Raw genomic sequence first — 19,829 nt, forward strand, 5'->3', positions numbered from 1 at the left:
ACAAAATATGTCTGTGCTACTTTTTTCTATTTTGATTTTCCTATCAGTTTTCACCACAGACAGGTGCATCTCTACAATAAAAAATAAATGAATAAATGAAAGTAAGAGAATGAAGTCATATAATTATGATAATAAATATATTATGTATTTATTTTGGTAGTACTCAACTTTATTTCCGTGAAGTCGTACAAAACATTAATCTGATTCAACTTTATCCTGGTAATATTATAACTTTATTCTCATAATACTATGACTTTATTCTCATCATTTTAAATTTTATTTTCTTCTCATAGCCCTAATACTCCGTCATACAACTCTATAAATCTGAATATAATTGAAAACTTTATTTGCTTAGTAATTATATTATTGTAGAAACGCTTATAATTCCCTGTTTTAATAGTTGTAGCACCAAATATACCTTACTGTACATTAACACGCACAGCAAAAACTATTCTGGCTCTGCTGCAGCATATAACATCTTCAGTCTTCGTTTTCTCCATTCTTGGGGTACAGCCAATCAGTTCAGAGGAAAATGAATGGGGTTCCTGGATTGGTTGGTATGTAAACGCCAGCCAATAGTGTGTTGGGTAGCAAAGCACCTACTATGTCATCTTCCTCACCTTCTTTCAACTGTCTTAGATATGCTCCACAAAAATAATCTGCAAACAATTAAGAATAATGTTCCTCAGAAAAATCAGTGGATAGGTGAATCTGCATACTGAACTGAATAGACAGGGGGTCCAATACAGTGTAAGACAAGAAAGAGTATTTTTTTACTACAGAAAAGCTAATTTGAGTCACAGAGAGAACACATTGCTTTAAAACCATCCAGCGAGTTAACAAAAATGTTTAGGCAAATTGTTTTTTTTCTAATAAATTCCTTGTCTCTCATATTTGCTCATGTTAGTTTTGGTGAATCAACACGTTAAAAGCTGTTTAACTTTTGCAGTAATAAACAAAGAAAATCTGCTCCTTTAGTGGCGTCTGAATCATCTTTCGACTGTTTTTCTTAGATGATTACAGCATGGATTAAAAAAAACGTGGCCATTTACCGTCGATGTCCAGCTTTTAAAGGTTTGAAGCCTTGCTGTGTTACGGTGTCACTAGTAAGACCTTGACTATTACCTGGAGTGACAGGCAGAGAAAGGGAGGAGAAGGACTGGCTCCACACTGTTCAGTCAGCCAGAAAGGCCCCAAACGGCAGGGCTAACGCAGGTCAAGTGATTTGGCGCCTCGGGTGTATTAAAGCTCTTTACAAGAGACTAAAGGATTTACATGGCCTCACCCTCTTGGTCTGGGCTTTTATATGACCTGGGACAGTGCTGGTATGCTTTTCGGACCCTCTCAATCAATACGAAAGGGTAATAAAGAACGTCGCCTTTACGGGTGTTTAGCTTTTTGTTTAGCTGCAGTGGAAGGAGGTTTTTATGGTTGTGTTTGACTTCGCACCAAGCATCAGGAGCCAGACAGGGATGCAAGGTTACATAAGATCCTCTGCTGGATGTCACTCCCACACATTGACACAAAGACAAAAACCACACACAGATCTACACCAGTTTAATCACCATAATGGCTAAAGCTTTGGAGCAGTTACAGTAACCTCATTAAAAAGTAATTTTCTATAAATAGTTTATGTTCTAAGCTTTTTTATCCAATTATTGCAGGTGTAATTGTGGTCCAGAGTTTGCATAAACCCACTCAAAGTCTTATTAATGACTCCGAATTCCAGGATCATCAGTTCAGACTACTGTAGACCTAATGTGTGTCACCACTTGCCATGGTTGGAAAAAATGGCTGAAACTGTCTACATGAAAAGAAACCAACAAGCTGACCTGAATACTGAATACTGAAAGCTACTGTACCTTTACTTTTTAATGAACTTAAAGAGCATTGACCATAAATGTTGAGGCTTCAAAACTGACTCCATCAACTTCAACTGAAAGGTCAGACGAGACAATTGAGCTTTTTTCTTTTGCCACAATGACAAAAGTATCAACAGAGTGTGTCAGCATGATGATTTATCACTTTGTCCCAACTGTCAAGTACAGTGATGGCAGTACAATGCTGTGGTGCTGTGCTTAACTTACATTTTAATTTATATTTGAAAAACTAGAATAAATCCTTGTTTTTTTTGTTGTTTTTTTACAGCAACCTTACTTATTTGTCACTTCAGTGTGTTGCATATGTCCCCCCTTCATGACAAATACTGATAAATAAAACAGGAGATAATTCACAGTTTTTCTTGTAAAACTCGTTATTCATTCTTAGTAATTTTAAAGATGTAGTTGCAGATTAAGACTCTGTGTACTCTGATGTGACTTTACATGTTTTGACAGGATGTTTTATCTGAGAAAAATGTCTTGTTGTTAAAACTGAGAAGGAAAATTGATGGTATTTACATTATAACTCAGGTGCTCCTTTAAGGGAGTTTATTTTCAGCATTTCAGCTAAACATCACTGAACTTTAAAAGATTCATTCATCCATCTGTTGCCTATACCTTGCAAGTTTCTGTAAACTATTAGCCATGCAGGGAGGCCCTCATGGGATTTGAACCCATGACCTTTTTGGTGCAGTACACATTTAAAGATATTATTCTTTTTCCATTACCATAGTGGTAAATAATTTGACAATTTGCTTGCATTATTAAGACAGAAGCCTTGTATTTGGAACAAAACTATATGATTATAATTTTTAATTAAACACCAATCAGGATTTTCTTTAAGGCATACTAATTTTCTGTTTTCTTTGAGGTTTTGACATCCCCAGTTTTAACTACTTAGCATTTTGTTTTTTAAAAACACATAACACATAAAAGGCAAAAAACTTTGTTGCAAGCAATTTAATAAAATGTCATTTTTATAATACATCAAAAGAATTAAGAAATTGAAAGATAATCCCAACTTTTAATGAAAGCACATCTTCCTACTTTTTATTGCTTTTAAATCATTAACCTCAAAAAACTGCATCAAAATATAAAATCTGATTTTTTGAAATTTGATGTGGAAACCACAGTTCAGAGCCAATCAAGGGAAAATATGCCAATTCCAATCCCTGATCAATTGACTGGTGCACCTCTGGTTATTTTATATGTATATACAAAGTGAAACCTTGAGAAGAAATGCACATTACTTTTTATTTCAGTCCTTACTATATTTACATTTTATGTCTATATTAAGCCATTACAATGTCTAAATGTTGAATAATGCAAAAGGTGTGGTAGAGTTCCTTAATATAAAATAATTGTTTAACAAACCAGAAAAAAAGGAGAAATTATTCTGACTCTTCCAGTAAAACAAACTGAAATCTCATTTTTAGACAATGTCTGTCTACAACTCTTACGCAAATTAGCAAAACGGATACCTTTTTTATTCCTAATCAATTTCTTTTTTCAGTTTTCTGCTAATTAAGGACCCATGATGCTCACTTTGTTTACACTGCAACTCATAATTTGAATTCAGAATCTGTTTGGGCTATTCACAACAAGTGAGATGCTGCCATCTTGTGGTCAAGTTTTAAAAAAAGGTCACAAATGCAACAGCAGGTTTTAAAAAGCCTGCTGCAGGATGTCTCTGTTCCTTTGCGTGAATAAATTCAATCAACAAGACGCTCCCTGAACAAAAGGAACAGCTGCATCCTTCTGTAATTCATTTACCGCGACTCTGAAAAGGTTATGAGAGCACAGTTTGCCAATACTTGGAACCTATTGAATCCTAAATGACAGGACACAAAGAGGCAATTAGGCGTGTCATTAAGACTGAGTCCAAGGCTCGCTATGAAGCTTTAAAAATAAATCAATTAACATTATTTAAAAATGAAATTAAGTAAATTTTAACTGTAACTTCTTATGCATTGAACCATGTATGAGTTTTGCAGACTTTCACGGGTTAATGCCGTCGGTCGCCTGCTGCAGACAGGAAGCGTGTTCTAGATTAGATCAAACTCCAGGTTGCCCATTTCGATTCTAAATGCAGCCGTTCTGCACTTTGTTACCATGACGACACCCGCAGTCTGGTCTAATGTCTGGCAGCGTAAAAATAGACAGGGAGTTGTGGTTCAGTTCAGGACTCGCTGGGATGATACTGGGTAACAGACAACAAAATATAAAAAAAACCATGATTGGAGCAGACATCATGCTGTATCTGGCACTGGCCTGCTAATCAAACCCTGATGATGAAGCAATGAGCTGTTTTGTGCTCCCTGAAGTGCGCTCAGCTTAATTGCTCACAGCTTGATGTGCTGTGGCAGTGTTGAAACAGGGCAAAGAAGCTTGGGTGGCCAAAGGTCAATGTTTGGAGACCCCCCCACAGCTGCACAAGAGTCACAACCTGAAAGAACTGGACTACAAACTGGTGCAAAAAACATAAGATTGAACTTTTAAATTCTAACCTTCAGATGTTTTGTATGTATCTGGGGCTTTTGGTAAGGGTAGATTTAATAAATGATGAAATGGAAGAATCTGTGACGTTGCTATGAATACTGCAAGTCAGATTTCAATCACTTTAAAACCTGCAAAGGCCTCATGTACAAAGAATACATAAGAACAAAGATGTACATTCTTTTCCAGGAAAAAATATCTAATATATTTGTAATAGCATGTCTGTGGAAATGTGCAAAGCTCCATGGCAACATCATGACTGGCAAATGCATGTTTCTACAGTTATGGGTCCATTGGCAACACTTAAATACTGTTAATGGTGTGACAACATTTATTGTGCACACCAGAAGCAAATAAACTGTAAATGCAATAAAATAAGTGGAGCTTATTGCATACGCAAAGTGGAAAGAAAATGCTTTATGAGTATTACAAGATATTTCAAATGGAGAAGTTCAAAACAAGATGTTTTTAGAGACCTCTATTTAATTTGTAAGGGTAATCATGTAGGATATGGAGTAAACGGTGTGCAGCCTGAACGTACACATCTGTTTACCTTACTGGGTTTGGTAACAATCGGCACATTTTAGATGGAATGTTCTAGTTAACCCTAAGCTGATAAATCCTGCGGTGTTGGATGATGTTATATGATTCTCATGTTAATTAAACTGAAGTTCATTCATTCTTTGAAGAGCATGTAGAGGAACAGACTATAAGAAGATAAAGTGTTGGATGGGTGGCTTCTTTGTTAGATTTGTTTATCTGTAGTAATATTAATGCAAATGTTGCACATCAAGCCTGATGATTTTTCACGTCATCTGGTCTTCGCATCATTTTGACTGGTCATTGGATCAACTGAATGAAATCTCTTCTTTCTACCTGTAGACATGACAGTTGATCATTCAGAAAGACGAATCACATGTGAACAACATACAGCATGTACATTGATTAAATGTTTAGGATCAGGTGTTTTCATTTACACTCTGTTGGGTTGCCACTAAGTAATTATTGTATTGAACAGTGTAACTATTATTGATATTGTAGTAATTATTAGATATGCATATGCTTGTCGCTATGGTTTCTTGGTTCTGTTTTTTTCTCTCTTTCTGCAGGTGTAGAAGCAGACTTCTGTTGTCCCTCTATCCTTGTTTCTATCTTCTACACTTATCTCTTTCTTTCCATTTTAACATTTTCCCTCATCTTTCTCACTTTCTTGCTCCCTTTTCTTTCCATTTCTTTGATCATTACATTTTAAATAAACCCAAAGCAATTTGGGTTTTGTATATACTTCAAATGGAGCATCGTAGTGAAATCTTTAATGCTTTGCTTTTGAAAGTAAATTTGTTGGGCCTCACACTGCCACAAAGAACACTTTAAAAAATAATAATGAATTAAATAAATTAGGACATATCCGATAATGAGTCCCTTATTATTTCTTCTGAGCTTAATTTCTCTTTGATTGGGATTTGCAATGAATTACACTTGGATAGATGTGTAGGCACAGTGCCATACATCTGGATTTATTTGTCATTATGCCAGTTTCTTGAGTTAAGTTTACACCATATTTAAATGAAGCTATGCAAGTCTTTGTAGAGAGATTCCAGGTCAGCTACACTGTCAGTGTACCCTAGTGAACTCGAGGATAACAAAAACCCACAAAAAACTATTCAGAAACGATTTCTAACCATAAACGTTTGTCTCTTTTAAATTGGCCTTGTGTATCTAACATTTTGTCATGAAATACTAAAGCATTTTGTAGACTGTAACAATGTTCTGTGGAAATATATTGAAATCTATTTATTGAATTTAATACTTACGCCGAGAAGCTCCAGCAGCTTGCCTGTAGTTATTCCGTTTGTAATGCGCTAATGCTCCACAAGCGATAATGCATACATTTTGCTCTAGTCGAGGAAAAGCAATCTCCTTCCAAGTAGCAATGCAGCCCTCCTGACTAATTCTGGCTGTGAAACTCAGAGCGAAGCCGCATAATCAGAGCAATAAGGCAGATCAGCCGTGGGAAACCAGTGAGGCCAGAAATATGTGATTCTGGTTTAATGAAGCAAATGATCCACTGAAGACGTTGTTCTTTTCTCAACTTTTACATAACGATAGTTTTAGTACAAACCGAAGACATTGTTTCCATGTCATTCTTTTTCTAGTGGCATAGTTTGTTTTTACACCTCACTTCACATTAAAAAATCCCACTTGTGGTCTCTTCTTATATGTTTCATAGTAATTTATTGCCTTTTCTAGTTTCACTCTATAATTATGACAAAAAATAATAATCCTAGGCTTGTCTTTCCAGTAGAGTTTTTATGTTGCTTTTCTACATCAATAAAACTTAAAGAAAATCGGTAATTTTTCTAAAAGTTTAAAAAGCAAAACTTAAAGATAAAGACAACTACATTAAACATTATTAATGGAGTAAATGATCTGTGTGCCTTTAAATTCTGCAAACCTGCATGATTAATGAGAGTGATTGCACATTTTCTTTAATTACAGAGCAGAGATTTATCAAAGATTGATCATCCTTTTAAAATTAAAATATCTCAAGCAAAAAAACAAACAAAAAAATCATCTGACTCATTAGAATTCAAAGTGCCTCAGACATTTGGGCCGTACAAGATAAGAAATTCCAGAGGGAGTTTTAGCCTTGCAGGAAGTGTTTGAGTAGATATTACTTAAGATGCAAAATGTATAAAAGAAGTTTATTGATTGTCATATTGAAATGACATCCGTCAGGACAAAACAAAATATCAAGAACATTTCAGCATTCAATCATTTCTTCTAGTCTGCAAGTCCTGATAATTGTGATTATGGCAAAGACAAAAAAAAAAAAACAAAAAAAAAACCCCCACCCCAAACAAAAAGAAGAGAAAAGTCCAGTGAACTTCCAGGGTCTACATAATTCTAAAATATTTATTTTTGTATTTTCTAGAATTCACAAAGTCATGGACTGTAGCAAGGTTGTCAAAGAGTTTAGAAAATAAATATCCCTCTTATATATATAACACTTAACCCAACTTGAGTAAATGTTGCTGAATAGCTAGATCTTCTATAGCTACTCAAAGAGAGATCAGAGATTGAGAAAGATTTCGCTTTCACGCTCAATCTCTCTCTCTCCCTGTCTCTCTTTATATTATATATATCTATAAATCCATAATAAATTTAGGCTTCAGTCATTTTCAACTTTCTTATTGATCTGGCTGCAGGTATGGGAAAGATTAAGCAAGTCTGCCTACTTGCAGTTCTATATTTCAGGATTCACCTATTTGTGGATTCTTCTGTGGAACGTAACAAAATTATTTGCGGAAAATCTGACAATTTACTAATTTTTGGAGAGATTACCCACATATGATGATGCAGCTTGGGAAGATTAAATACTTTGGTGTAATGCTTCGTGGTGTTGACATTGGACGTTAGTTTCAGTTATAGTGCAGAGACTCTGCCTATTAATACATATTGAGGCATAATTTGTGTTTGAACTAATAAAATCATCAGTTATAAACATTCAAAGGGAATCTTAAGTATTTCAGCTACTACCAGGAGTCCACTGTATCAATATGCAGACATTTCCTTATTTATAAATATCAATTCATTTACCATACTTGATAAGGCTGATTTCTTATCTTGACAATAATGAAGAGCCGCCAACTGCCTGTGTGTCATTTCATATTTTTACCCCATGGAAAAACAAGGCTATGAAATACTCCACGTCCCTAAATAGTCTAATTAAAGTATGTTTTTTAATTAAACTTGAATCAGCCTCTAAAATTAAAGTATGAATAAGAAACATGCTTCAGCTAGATTAGCATTGTCTTTTAAATAAAGCGCCAGTAATTTTGACAGAAGAAAGCCCAGCTTTTTTCCCCTAATGCATAAATTTATTCAACTTCAATTTTCCAGTTTGTGATTGCACTAAAATGCAATTTATTTGAAGACCTTTTACACATATTTACCATAGAGTTAAAAAAAAAAAAAGCAAGGAGAGTGCTGCACATGATGCACATGATCACTGAGAGCTTTATTGAGAGCAATATTCTGGGTTGCTTTCCTGTTTCATGCGGTTGATGCTAAATTCAGCATCTAACATCTGCAGCCTCAGTGGAGCTGAATATTCATCAAGCCAGCTAGAAGCACAACTTGCATCCCTGCAGCCTCTCCATCTCCGGGCTTCACATACTGGCCATTATGAGCTGCCCATAAAGTACTTACATTAGTGAGATACAACTTTGTTGTTCCAAGGAGAACCCTGAAGGACATCCAAATAGGTAGCATTTGACAATATGATACTTTCAGTAATATGTAATTCATGTAATTCATTATCATGGGTCATGATAATAATTTGAGTTACTTTTTCTGATTGTAGGTGTGTAGTTTATTACGCCTATATTGAAAGCTAATAAATAATGTAAAAAGAGAGTTAAAGCAAAAAACAAGTGAGCCGAGAACACAGGCAATTTGTCCAATGGGAAGGACGACTTTGTTTGGAACATAACAAACCAGCACCCAACACAGCGATTTAAAAGCTTTCTGTAAAAACTTCAGCCTGCTTATAAATTAGTACAGTTGTAAATGAACGCTTGTGACAAAAATTGTAATTCAGAAAATGTAAATTCAGGCAAAATTTTAGTTGTAATTTCTACTCTTCTATTTATTTGACTTTATGTTCACAAACAACACATGGGATGAACCTCATGTTGTGGCGACTGACTCTTCTAAAGTTGCCAGTCATCAAAATGGTGAGCATTGTGTGATGCTGAGTATAAGAATGGACAGTCCATCTTTCCTGTTTCCAGTAAGCAGCCACACATTAGTTTAAACACTTTTTGTGCTTTTTTTTTTAATCAAAAAACACTTTTTTCTTTATAAGAAAAAAAAAAAACACCCGATCATGTTCTCACTTATCTCTTTCTTTCTATTTTACAGAGATATTTCTCCAAAGGTTCTTCTTGTGATAAAATGTTATTTCTCTCCCTTGAAAAACAATGAAAATAAAGATTCTGATGTTTTTACATTATATATTTTTAATAATATTCCAGTTTTCTGTCTAAATTATGATGAATTTTGTAATTACATTTTCTTCTGCAATCTTCCTGAAACCTAATCTTCATTCTTGACAATGCAGTAACAAGGAAAGGTAACTACTGTATTTGCATCAGAATAACATTGGTCTTTGTAGGAGAGTCATTGCAAAGTCCTGGTAATGTTTATGTTGTGCTATTGTCATAAAGTGACTTGATGGAGCAAAGTTTTTGTCCGCCATATTTGTCACAATATGACAAATAAAATTTCACTTGAAAAATGACGTCAGTTTAGAAAAAAAAAGAAAAAAGTCTCATCTGTGAAATGAATCAGGAATATATGGCATTCAAGATAAACCAATTGAAAGAATGAGCTGCATGTGTCATACATATTTTCTGCATGCTCAAGCCAACTTGTACACCTGAAACAGTACCAGCACCACATGAAACAACTCATATGCACAAAGTGAGTCCACTTTCCTAAGGAAAGAGCAGGCTAAGAGGCACAAAGCTCCTCCCTGAGAGTTTGTGAAAACATTCCAGCAAAGTCAGAGCGGTCAAAGAATCGGAAACCCTCAGAGTGGCCTCCTACTTTCTCTATCATTCTCACCTTTTTGCGCAGTCCTTCTGTTATGGCACATTGTGTTTAGACATTGTGCGACCAGTATAGACTGTTTAGCAGTGGAACACGGCAGAGAGAGAAACCTGAGGAGTCCTCTTCAATCTGTGAAGACAAAGAAACTCAGATGTCCCGCTGATCGGCTCACAATGAAGCTGCTGTTCGTCTTCCTCGTTTCCTGTGCCTGGACTTTAATTGGAGCCCAGAATTACTACCAGGCACTGATGGATTATCTGGAGAACAGATTGTTGGCCATTGAGGTAAGAAACAAGCCCCCTTTTTAAAATGACTTTTGACAAATGACTCTCTTTAAGTGGCAGCACAGATTTCTCTGCAGTCATTAAAAATTAGAGACACCAGTTGATAACCTTCTCCTCCTCCTTTTATTCGAGTTTAATGTCCTAACTCATGCAAACTAATTAATGCAATCTCTGGCAGGCTCATCAACTTCCCTGGAGGCTTTGGGAGAAATAATAGTTCATGCATGCATAGCTCTCCTTCTCATGCAACAAGCAGCTTCTGTCTGGCAGTATTACAACATCTTCCATGTCTAAGACAATGACACAATATTAATGAGTACAATCTCGACCTTTGCTGGTGTTGCATCAAACATGCCAGCAGTCTAATAGAGTCTGCTCTGCCAAGGTAGAATGAAGCTCTGCAACGATGAGCAGCCTCGGGGTGAGGATCCAATTTCAAAGAGTTTAAAAGTGAGGTTACATGCAGCAGTATGTCAGAAAAAAGAGAAGGCTCAGTTTGTGTGAACGAAGACCTGGCGTGCACAGAGTGTGATATGAAACACAAGAGGATTATATGTCAGCCACTCTTACAACCCATCGGCTGTTGTATTTTGAGAAAACCTCTGGGAACATCAGTCAAGTGTTGTGGATTTTGTGAGGCTAGCCAAAATCTGAAGTATGAATATCCAAGTCCGGCTGTACTGAACAGAGAGCGGTTCATTGTCTGAATTCAAACAACTCACAAAAACCTCACATTTAAAAAGAAACATTAATGCATTAGATTTTAGTGGGGCATATACAATGCAAAAGTATTCACACCATTTGGACTTTTCCCCATTTTGTCACAGTGCAATTTTCAATATATTTCATTTGAATTTTTGCTACCAAGAAAAAGTAGCAAAAAACTGTAAGATGGTGTGAATTTGGAATTCAGGTTTACACTTTACACTGCAATTTCAGTTGCAGGTCCATCCATCCATGTGGAGTACCCAGATGGATCCCATCCATGCACATGCAAAGTCTATGCAGAAAAACCTTTGGCTAGGATTCAAACCCAGGACCTTCTTGCTGCAAGACTATCGTGCTACCACCGGCTAAACCATTAAACCATGTGTGCAGCTGTTGCACGTTTTTCTGGATACATCTCTACCAGCTTTGTGCATTTAGAAACTGAGATTTTTTTTTCCATTCTTCTTTGCAAAACAGCTGAAGCTCACTCAGATTGAATGGAAAGCCTCAATGAACATCAGTCAAGACTTTGTTCTATTCTAACTCAGGAACACACTTTGTTTTAAGCCATTTCATTGTACATTTTGCTGCATGTTTTTGGTAGTTTTCATGTTGGTAGGCAAACTTCCGACTTGCTCTCAAGACTTTTGCAGCATCCTTGTCTAATCTTCTCATCAACTGACCTGCTTTTCTGTCTCGTCTGAATAACAGTATTCCAATAACATAATGTTGCCACCATTATGTTTACTTATGTGGTTCGTATCTTTATGTTGATGTATAAAGCTAATGTACGTCCGTTCTTTCTGTTTGGTTGAACAGTAATCTGTGAGATGTCCAAAGCTTTGTATTTGTTTCTTTCAAACTAAACCTGCTTTAAACATCTTCCCAAATAGGGCTACAGAGAAAAGTAGAACCCATGTCAATGCACACTTTAAAAAAAAGAATGATTTTGCTCTCATTTCAAAACAATGCACTGCTTTGGCTTAGTCTATTTCATAAATTCACAATGAAATACATTAAAGTTTATGGCTCAAATGTCCAAAACCACTTCTGCAAACCTGCAAATGCATTTATAGAGGTTTATATATTCTGCTTATCTTTTAAATTACTCTTCAAAGCAACACTGGCACATATGGTTGTGATGCAAAAATATATTATGTATGTACAACGGTTAAGCTCCGGGCAATTACCTTTTAAAATACTTTCAGCCACTATCTGCTGTCTTCTACTTTTATATAAAACCGCAGTTCATCAGCAAGCTTTAAATGTGCTTTCCCTTCCAGTCGACAGCAAGCCGACAGCGAGCTAAGGTGGAAAATGAAACCTGAGGAAAAGCAAAAAAATGACAGGGATTGCAGTTATTACGTTTTCCTCTGAATTACTTGTCACTCTCATTGTGTCAGTGTCTGTGTGAGGAACCACATCACTGTATTGCATTTGAGACTGTGATGATGTTTTGGTAGATTGGAAACACAAACTTCCAACCCTGGGAGATTTATTTTAGGAAGCGAGACGAGGAGTGAACAAAGGTGGCACTGGTGCCAAAGTCTTCCAGGTGAATGTTAAGGTTCCTAAGACACTTGAAGGGGGACTTACTACACAACGGAATGCAATCCGCTCCATTTTTTTGCACGTTTGCACACTCTTTCTGCTTTATTTCTCCACTGGATCCACAACACAGAGTACACATCGATCAAGTTGAGCAGCTGCAGCCATTTAAACCTCTGATGTATGAGGTTTCACCACTCAAAAGGTTAACATCATAACTGTGTCAGGCTGGAACAGGGGTCAGCAGCCGTTTCCATTCACAGAGACACAAAATAAATCTCACCTAGAGCTGCCAAAAAGTGCAATAAAGTGTTTCATTATAAAAGCTAAAAGTAAACTAAATGTTTTTAGATTTTAGAACAAAATGAAGTCTCTATTATAAAATTAACAAACAATGTTGTAGAATGAGCTGAGCCTTTTCAACAAATATGGAAAATGAAAACAGATAGGTAGCATAGTTTGAAGCCAGTTGCTTTTACAAGCCTGTTGCAGCCATTAAAAACACATTTTGAAGAAGAACTTATAAAATGACAATTTCCATTGTCAAATGTTTTTGATTACATTCTTAATCAAAAACATTTCCTTTTTGGCTTTGTAAGAGTCACAGTGGCAGGCCAAATCTGCAGGTTGAGACCCCTGGGCTAAAATCACGCTGGTAATTTTGTCTCAATCTCTTTCAGTGATACAAATGTTCTTGGAAAAAAGTGGTGGATCATAAAATATATTGTAATGATTCACTTCCCCTCTGGAAGATTAGAAAACTTTGACAGATGTTAAAATATATCAGATAGTAAAATTAGTACAGGTTGTCCATCCAAATATTTACTGCCTTAAGTAGGAGAAACTACAAAGATAATCTGTGCCATACGATGCAATGCAACCAACAGTGGCTGTGCGTGATTAAATGTCTTTTTTGATGTGGTTGTCACGTTATGTGGGTGGAGATGGTGAGGCAGGACGCTTAGACCCAGGTAGAAGTAAAGTAATGGTTTAATGATGAGCAAGTCCGAAATACAGACAGTCCAGCAACCACTCAGCACGGCAGAACAGAATCCAGGGTTCAGCACCGGTAGCAACTGGCGAAACGAATGGACGACTGACAAACAGCTAGACAGCACAGACGACAACAGACGACTGGCTTGACACACGACAAGGACCCGACCAAGACACAGAGACACAGGTGACACTAAATACACAGGAGGTAATCAGGGAACGAGACACACCTGGGAACTAATCAAGGGGAGACAGGACAACACGGAGGCTCAGAAACAGAGGAAACTCAAAATTAATACACAGAAAAACTCAAACCATGACAGTGGTATAGAGAAAAGCTGATGAGAAACAGTCTTCTTTCTGTTATCAATGTGCAGCAAGGGATTAAACCTGGGAGCTGCAATCTTTAAAATCCAAAGAGTTAAATAAATAAAGATTCATAAAGCTTCATTACAGCCACAAAAATATGACATCAAAAAAGGCAACTTCTAATCTACCCCAGGAAATTTGCTGTGAGTTTTAAAGAGCCACTATTTTACTTTTTATTGTCAGCATCTAAAATAAAGAAAGACATAATTTTTTTTGTAAAATGAGGATGGACACTTCCTTCTGTAGTGTGTTAACATTTGGGGAAATATCAACACACTTTTTAATTTAAAAAATTATATGTAACTTTAAAACATATATCATTTTTAGCCAGTTATTAGAGCCATTATAAAAGGTTGCAGACTCCTCACTACAAAAAACAGAAAACCTATCAAGTGTTTTTGTTGTAATACCTTAGTACTTGAAATAAGGCAAAAGTAACTTACAAGTAACATTTCAATAATATAACTCCTTAATATTAATGAAAAAGCATTAGTTCTGCTGGCAGATTATTTAAAGGGACAGTATTATGTAAAATCAACTTTGTGTTGTCTCCCTCCCCTGCAATTCACCAACTCAGCTCCTTCAGACTAGCCAGCAACAATTAGAAAACACCTAGTGGAACTGCAGATTTGCTGAGCTAATTATCCAGGCTACTTCTCAGTGCAAAGTTGGTAAAAATGTTGTTAAATGGTTAAAAGAAGAGCGATGTTGTGAAGACTTCCTGAAGGTGGAGTTTCAGAAAGAGCAGTAGTTTTTAAAGAGACAGAGGCCCAATTTCGAGGAGTTAATTTACTAAGTCAAATTTCTTTTAAGTCATATTATATACAAATAGCATTTTTATAACAACTGAAGACAGCACTCACTAGATAGTGCTGTAAAATGCTGCTATGTGCCTAGAAAATACACAATACTGCCCCTTAATTTATAAGACACTTTTCCCATGTTATAAATCTAGAAAAACTAGAACTTTTTCATCAGTATTAAGGAATTCTTGACTTAAAAAATTATCCTATGTCTTGCTGAAAAGTTACTTGTGGATTAGTTTTGTCTTATTTCAAGGATACTAAGATGTCTGTACTAGAAACTAGACTAAAAATACTTGGTTTGATTTTATGTTTTTGCAGTGTCTAGTATAGACAGTCAGATTGGCATACCTGAGCACAAAAGAGAAACCTTCCCCTGCTGTGCAATCTAACATTTACATTGCTCTCCTCCTTACTCAGGACCGCATGCAGCTGTGGCATGAACAAGCCCATCAATATCGCACAGAGATGCTGGATTTTAAAAAGCTAACATCAGAGGCCATGACGGGGACAAAAAATGACCACAGCATGATGTTCAAAGACCTGAAAGGAGCTTCTGCTCGAGTGGACCTTGTGGAGAGGGAAATGGACTACGTGGAGACCCAGAATTCTCCACGGGCTTGTGCAACCAAGGCTGAAAAAGTGTTGGAGCAGGAGGCCTGGGGTCTGCAGGAGAGAGATGAGGTGGAGGAGGAGGAAGATTGGGAGGAGCTGCAGTCCAGAGTCTCTGGTGAGTTTGAAGAAGTATGCTCATACTTCAGCCAAACAACCTCTAGAGATATTCAATCTTTCAAATTTATTCACGGCAAGAAGCCTAGAAGAGTCAAAACCCATGATTTTTATAGGAGTTGTTCTCTGTATTACCCACATTACACATCCCACAGGCATCACATCAAACATTTTACAAGGTTGCTGTCTTGGAAAAGTTATGCCTCTGGAAAACAGGGAGACAAACACAGTACCATAACAAGTGCTTCTGAGTCTGTGTGGAGTCATGTTTCACAGCCAAAGTGTGGTCATATGCAAGTCATTCATTTCTGCACAAATACTCTCCTGTTTGAGGAAGGTATTCATCATCATAATCCTCAAATCCAAAAATGTGCCGCTTCACAGCTGCTACAATAAGGTTTTCATTCAGGTTGTGCAAGGAATTAAAGCTTGTTTAAATCATGATGAAGAAGGTTGAGGGCTTTGAATTTCTACAAACATAAACAAAAGCATTTTTACCTCTTCAACTTTTCCATATTTTGTCACTTTATTCAATTCTATTGGGACTTTATGATAGACTAACATACGTACATATTTGTAAAGTGAAGGGAAATGATAAATGGTTCAAAAAATATCATCCTGAAAAGTGTGGAGGGCATGTTTATCCTAGAAACACCTTTTGCAGCAGTTTCAACTGCAAATCCAGCTTCGCATTGCTAGAGATAAAAGATATATTGCCCCATTTTCTTTGTAAAATAGTTCAGTAAGATCGAATGGAGAGTACATAGGAATTCTCAGGTCACAGACTGAATTGGATTGAAGTTTGGATTTTCACTGACTAACATAAGTACGTCTGTAACCTGTATTTAACCAGGAATGTCTTATTGAGATTAAAAATCTCCTTTTCAGGAGAGACTTGGCCAAAAATGGCACAGCAACAATTGCAAATCAAAACTACTGAAACTCTATTAAAATGCAATATGGGTAATAAATGAATAAAAATAATAACCTTGAACATATACAGTAAGTAGGTTTATTGTTCTTGGTCTGTTATGAAAAATCCCAATGAAACACATTAAACTTTGTGATTGTAATTTAATGAAAATGTTGAAAGGTTTAAGCAGTATGAATATTTTTTCAAAGCATTGTACTTCTTCAAAGAACTATAATTTTTTTCACTTTAATGTGTGCTAAATGAATAAGTAAATTACTTTTTTATTTTATGTTTTATTTTTATCACAAAGCAAATGAAGAAATATTGATTGTTTTAATACACCAACTGAGTTAATAGCAAAATCAATAAGACATAATGAAAGGATTATACGCAAATATTACCAAACCTCCATTCAGAATTATAACGCTGACATTTCATTTCATGTTTGTTAAAGACTGAAGTCAAAGATGGTCCAGGAATGAGAAATTCCTCTCTATTACTTTTTATTTGCTGTCAGTAGCTGCAGAAGGACAGAAAACTGCCCTGAGGTCAGCGGCGTTGCTCTCCATGGTCATGCTCATAGAAATGAGCTTTGTACATAGAGATCCATTGTGAATGTCTGTGAAGTGATCCGGAACAATCTTTTCTCCATAGAAGAGCCAGTTCAGATCTGGAAACTTAATCCTGATGTGGCTCTGGGACAAATGAGGGAGAGGATGGGTGACGCTCGGTGACGACTGCTGGGAATTTTCTTTTCTTTTTTGTGGTTCTTCAGAGAAAGAATTGTGTTATGATATTTTCTTTTACAGACAGCATCTTTCATCTGTCTATGAGCTGTGCTCAAGCTTCATTCATGATGAGTTTGTGTCTAATTTTGCCCCGACTTTGTACTTGACCCAGATTTGAGAACTAGAGCCAAGATATCAGTGGCTGCAGGCTGGAAACCCACATTTCCTATTAAGAAACAGCACTTCTCCTCATCCAGTCAGACAGCTGGAGTCTGAATTCATTCTTTATTACAATGTGAACATAATCTATTGGCCATGCCTACTGGTACATCTGGTAAAAATGTGTAAAAATCCTTAATGCAAATCCATTTTTGTTGAAGTATCATAAGACTAGAGTAACTGGTTAACATGATTGCATTTATCACAGGTGTCACAATTATTTCTGCTCAGAATAGTCTTTTTAAAATAAATATAACTGAATAATTTCTTAATCATTTTACAATATAATGCTTTTTGTTGTAAACAAAGTTTCCAAGAATGCCTGATTAGTTACCATTCTTTTACATTTCTAAATTTGCGAAATATCTGCATTGGTGCCTTTTTCCTTTTTCTCCTGTTTTCAAATTATGCAGCAACCTCTCCTTTCACAGCAACTTCAGCTTTTTAATGCCACATGAAGTAGACTTCTATACCTGTTTTATGATACCACTGTATCAGTAAAAACCAGTTGGGGTGATAAAGTCTATCTGCCGGTTCATGTGCCCAACCTTTGCAACATCGCAGCTGTGCAGCCAGCGGCTCCTTTCATTCCATAATCTCATTACAAGCGGTGTAAGCAAGATGAATATGAAGCAGAAGAAGAATGGTTGTAAACACATGCTCGCTTTTTTTGTATGTTCCTGTTAAAGCAAATTCCTAATCCTCTTCTTTGTGGTTACTTGTTTGTTTGTTTTTTTTCGCCTTCAGATTGTATGGAAATCATCTCTGGCATCAGATCTGTGAAGATCCTAAAGAGAATAGGAAGCCCCAAGGGAATGTGGACCAGAGATCCCAAATCCTCCAAGCTTTATGTTTTCAATGGCACATCAGGAGACACGGTCTACGAGTTCCAATCCGTCCTTGACTTTTCCAGATCCCTGGGAGTGGCTGGGAGCAGGATGATCCACCTTCCCTCTAAGTGGACTGGTCCTGGAAGTGCTGTTTATAACGGCTATTTGTATTACATAAATCAGGAAATTGATACAGATGTGCAGGTGGTTAAATTTGACCTGGTTAGTGGTTCAGTGACAGAAATTGCTATGTTCCCTATGGAGAGGAATACTATTCTTTACACGCTTAATCCTGAGACTGTTGCAGACCTTGCAGTCGACGATGAGGGCTTGTGGCTCCTTTTCACCCCGACCGACAGTGAACCAAACATTAGCCTCGCTAAGATGGACACTTCCACGCTTGACATAGAACAAATCTGGGACACCCGGTGCCCACGGGGGAACGCAGAGGCGGCTTTTGTAGTGTGCGGGACAGTCTATGTCGTTTACAACACCCGCATGGCCAGCCGATCTCGAGTTCAGTGTGTGTTTGACGTGAATGACATGATGCTAACTGAAGAGGCTCCTCTGCTTTACTTCCCCAGGAGGTACGGAGCTCATGCCAGTCTGAAGTACAACCCTGAGGAGAATCAGCTTTATGGCTGGGATGACGGCTACCAAATCATTTACAGACTCACTATAAAGACGAAACTCTTAGCTTGACAGAAGAGAAATAGGTTCATGTTTGAAAAACTGAAGGACAGTAGCAGTGAATTTCTTCTATCCATTCACATAGATTCGCTTTGAGAAGAATAATGCATGTTCATATTTTCTAAATACTGTATGGTTGCTGTGCAATGGAAGCTGTAAAGGTGACATATTATGCTTCCTTGAATAGGTTAGGACAGCTGCATGGGCTAAACAAAACATGTTCATTACATTTTTTTGCACAAAATCACACTTAGATATATTAGATTTTAGTCTGCTCACTTCTGCCTATTTCAAGCTCTTTTCAGACTGAGCTAGGGCTGCTCCAACTCAGATGCTCAATTATACAACTGTAAGTCTTTGAAAAGCAGAAGTGGAGCCTCCTGTACAACCAACAAGAATGCAGCAAGTTGTTTCCGAAACAAAACACTTGTCTTTTCCAGCAGCCATTGTACTGTGCATAAAACTAGCTGGCCAAACATCCTTGATGCCATTAAATATTTGACAATGGTTCTTTTATATCACTGTGGAGGAATTTCCACCGGGTCTTCTTTACAGTAAGAAGACCCGCACTTCTGTTACAGTAAATTTGAAAAGGAGCTAATATCTTTTATGGACTTCTAAGTAAGACTGTTGTCAGTTTAGCATTCTGCTTCTAAAGGAAGGGATTCTTCATTGGTACAAGAAGAGTAGCTGTAAGATTATATGTAAGCAGCACCTGTGCATAATATGCAATACAGGTGGAGTCTCAAACTTGAAACATTGATGTTTTTACAAATGCCAAAGAAACCCTTAGCCCAGGGGTTCCCAAAGTGTGGGGCGCGCCCCCTAGGGGGGGCGTAATGCCATTGCAGGGGGGGGGGGGGTATGGATGAATGACACAAAAGTGTTTCACTGTAAAGATGGTTTGTAGTGTGTTTTGTTGCAACCGGAAGTGTGAAATAAACTTCAATGGAGTTTGAAAACAAAATATGTGTATAAATTTATGTCTGGTTGAACGATGTGTGTGCCCAGTTGATTTCTTTT

The 19,829-nt window shown here is 36.9% G+C and overlaps 1 protein-coding gene across 1 annotated transcript; it reads left to right on the top strand.

Annotated features, from left to right (window-relative positions):
- The first annotated feature begins 9,927 nt into the window (after positions 1-9,927).
- olfml3a (olfactomedin-like 3a) lies at positions 9,928-19,634 on the top strand. The gene is made up of 3 exons (XM_032561780.1): positions 9,928-10,276; positions 15,118-15,427; positions 18,034-19,634. The coding sequence occupies exons 1-3, from the start codon at positions 10,166-10,168 to the stop codon at positions 18,816-18,818; spliced, it is 1,206 nt and encodes a 401-aa protein (XP_032417671.1). The 5' UTR covers positions 9,928-10,165; the 3' UTR covers positions 18,819-19,634.
- The last annotated feature ends 195 nt before the right edge of the window (positions 19,635-19,829 follow it).

This window comes from Xiphophorus hellerii, chromosome 1 (genome assembly GCF_003331165.1).
Source record: "Xiphophorus hellerii strain 12219 chromosome 1, Xiphophorus_hellerii-4.1, whole genome shotgun sequence".
In the NCBI taxonomy this organism is placed as follows: Eukaryota; Metazoa; Chordata; class Actinopteri; order Cyprinodontiformes; family Poeciliidae; genus Xiphophorus; species Xiphophorus hellerii.

Excerpts from the sequence above, each read along its gene's own strand:
- olfml3a (XM_032561780.1), top strand. The coding sequence starts at position 10,166 with ATGAAGCTGCTGTTCGTCTTCCTCGTTTCCTGTGCCTGGACTTTAATT. Across the intron at positions 10,277-15,117 it reads ACAGATTGTTGGCCATTGAG|GACCGCATGCAGCTGTGGCA; the intron begins GTAAGAAACAAG and ends CTCCTTACTCAG. Across the intron at positions 15,428-18,033 it reads GCTGCAGTCCAGAGTCTCTG|ATTGTATGGAAATCATCTCT; the intron begins GTGAGTTTGAAG and ends TTTCGCCTTCAG.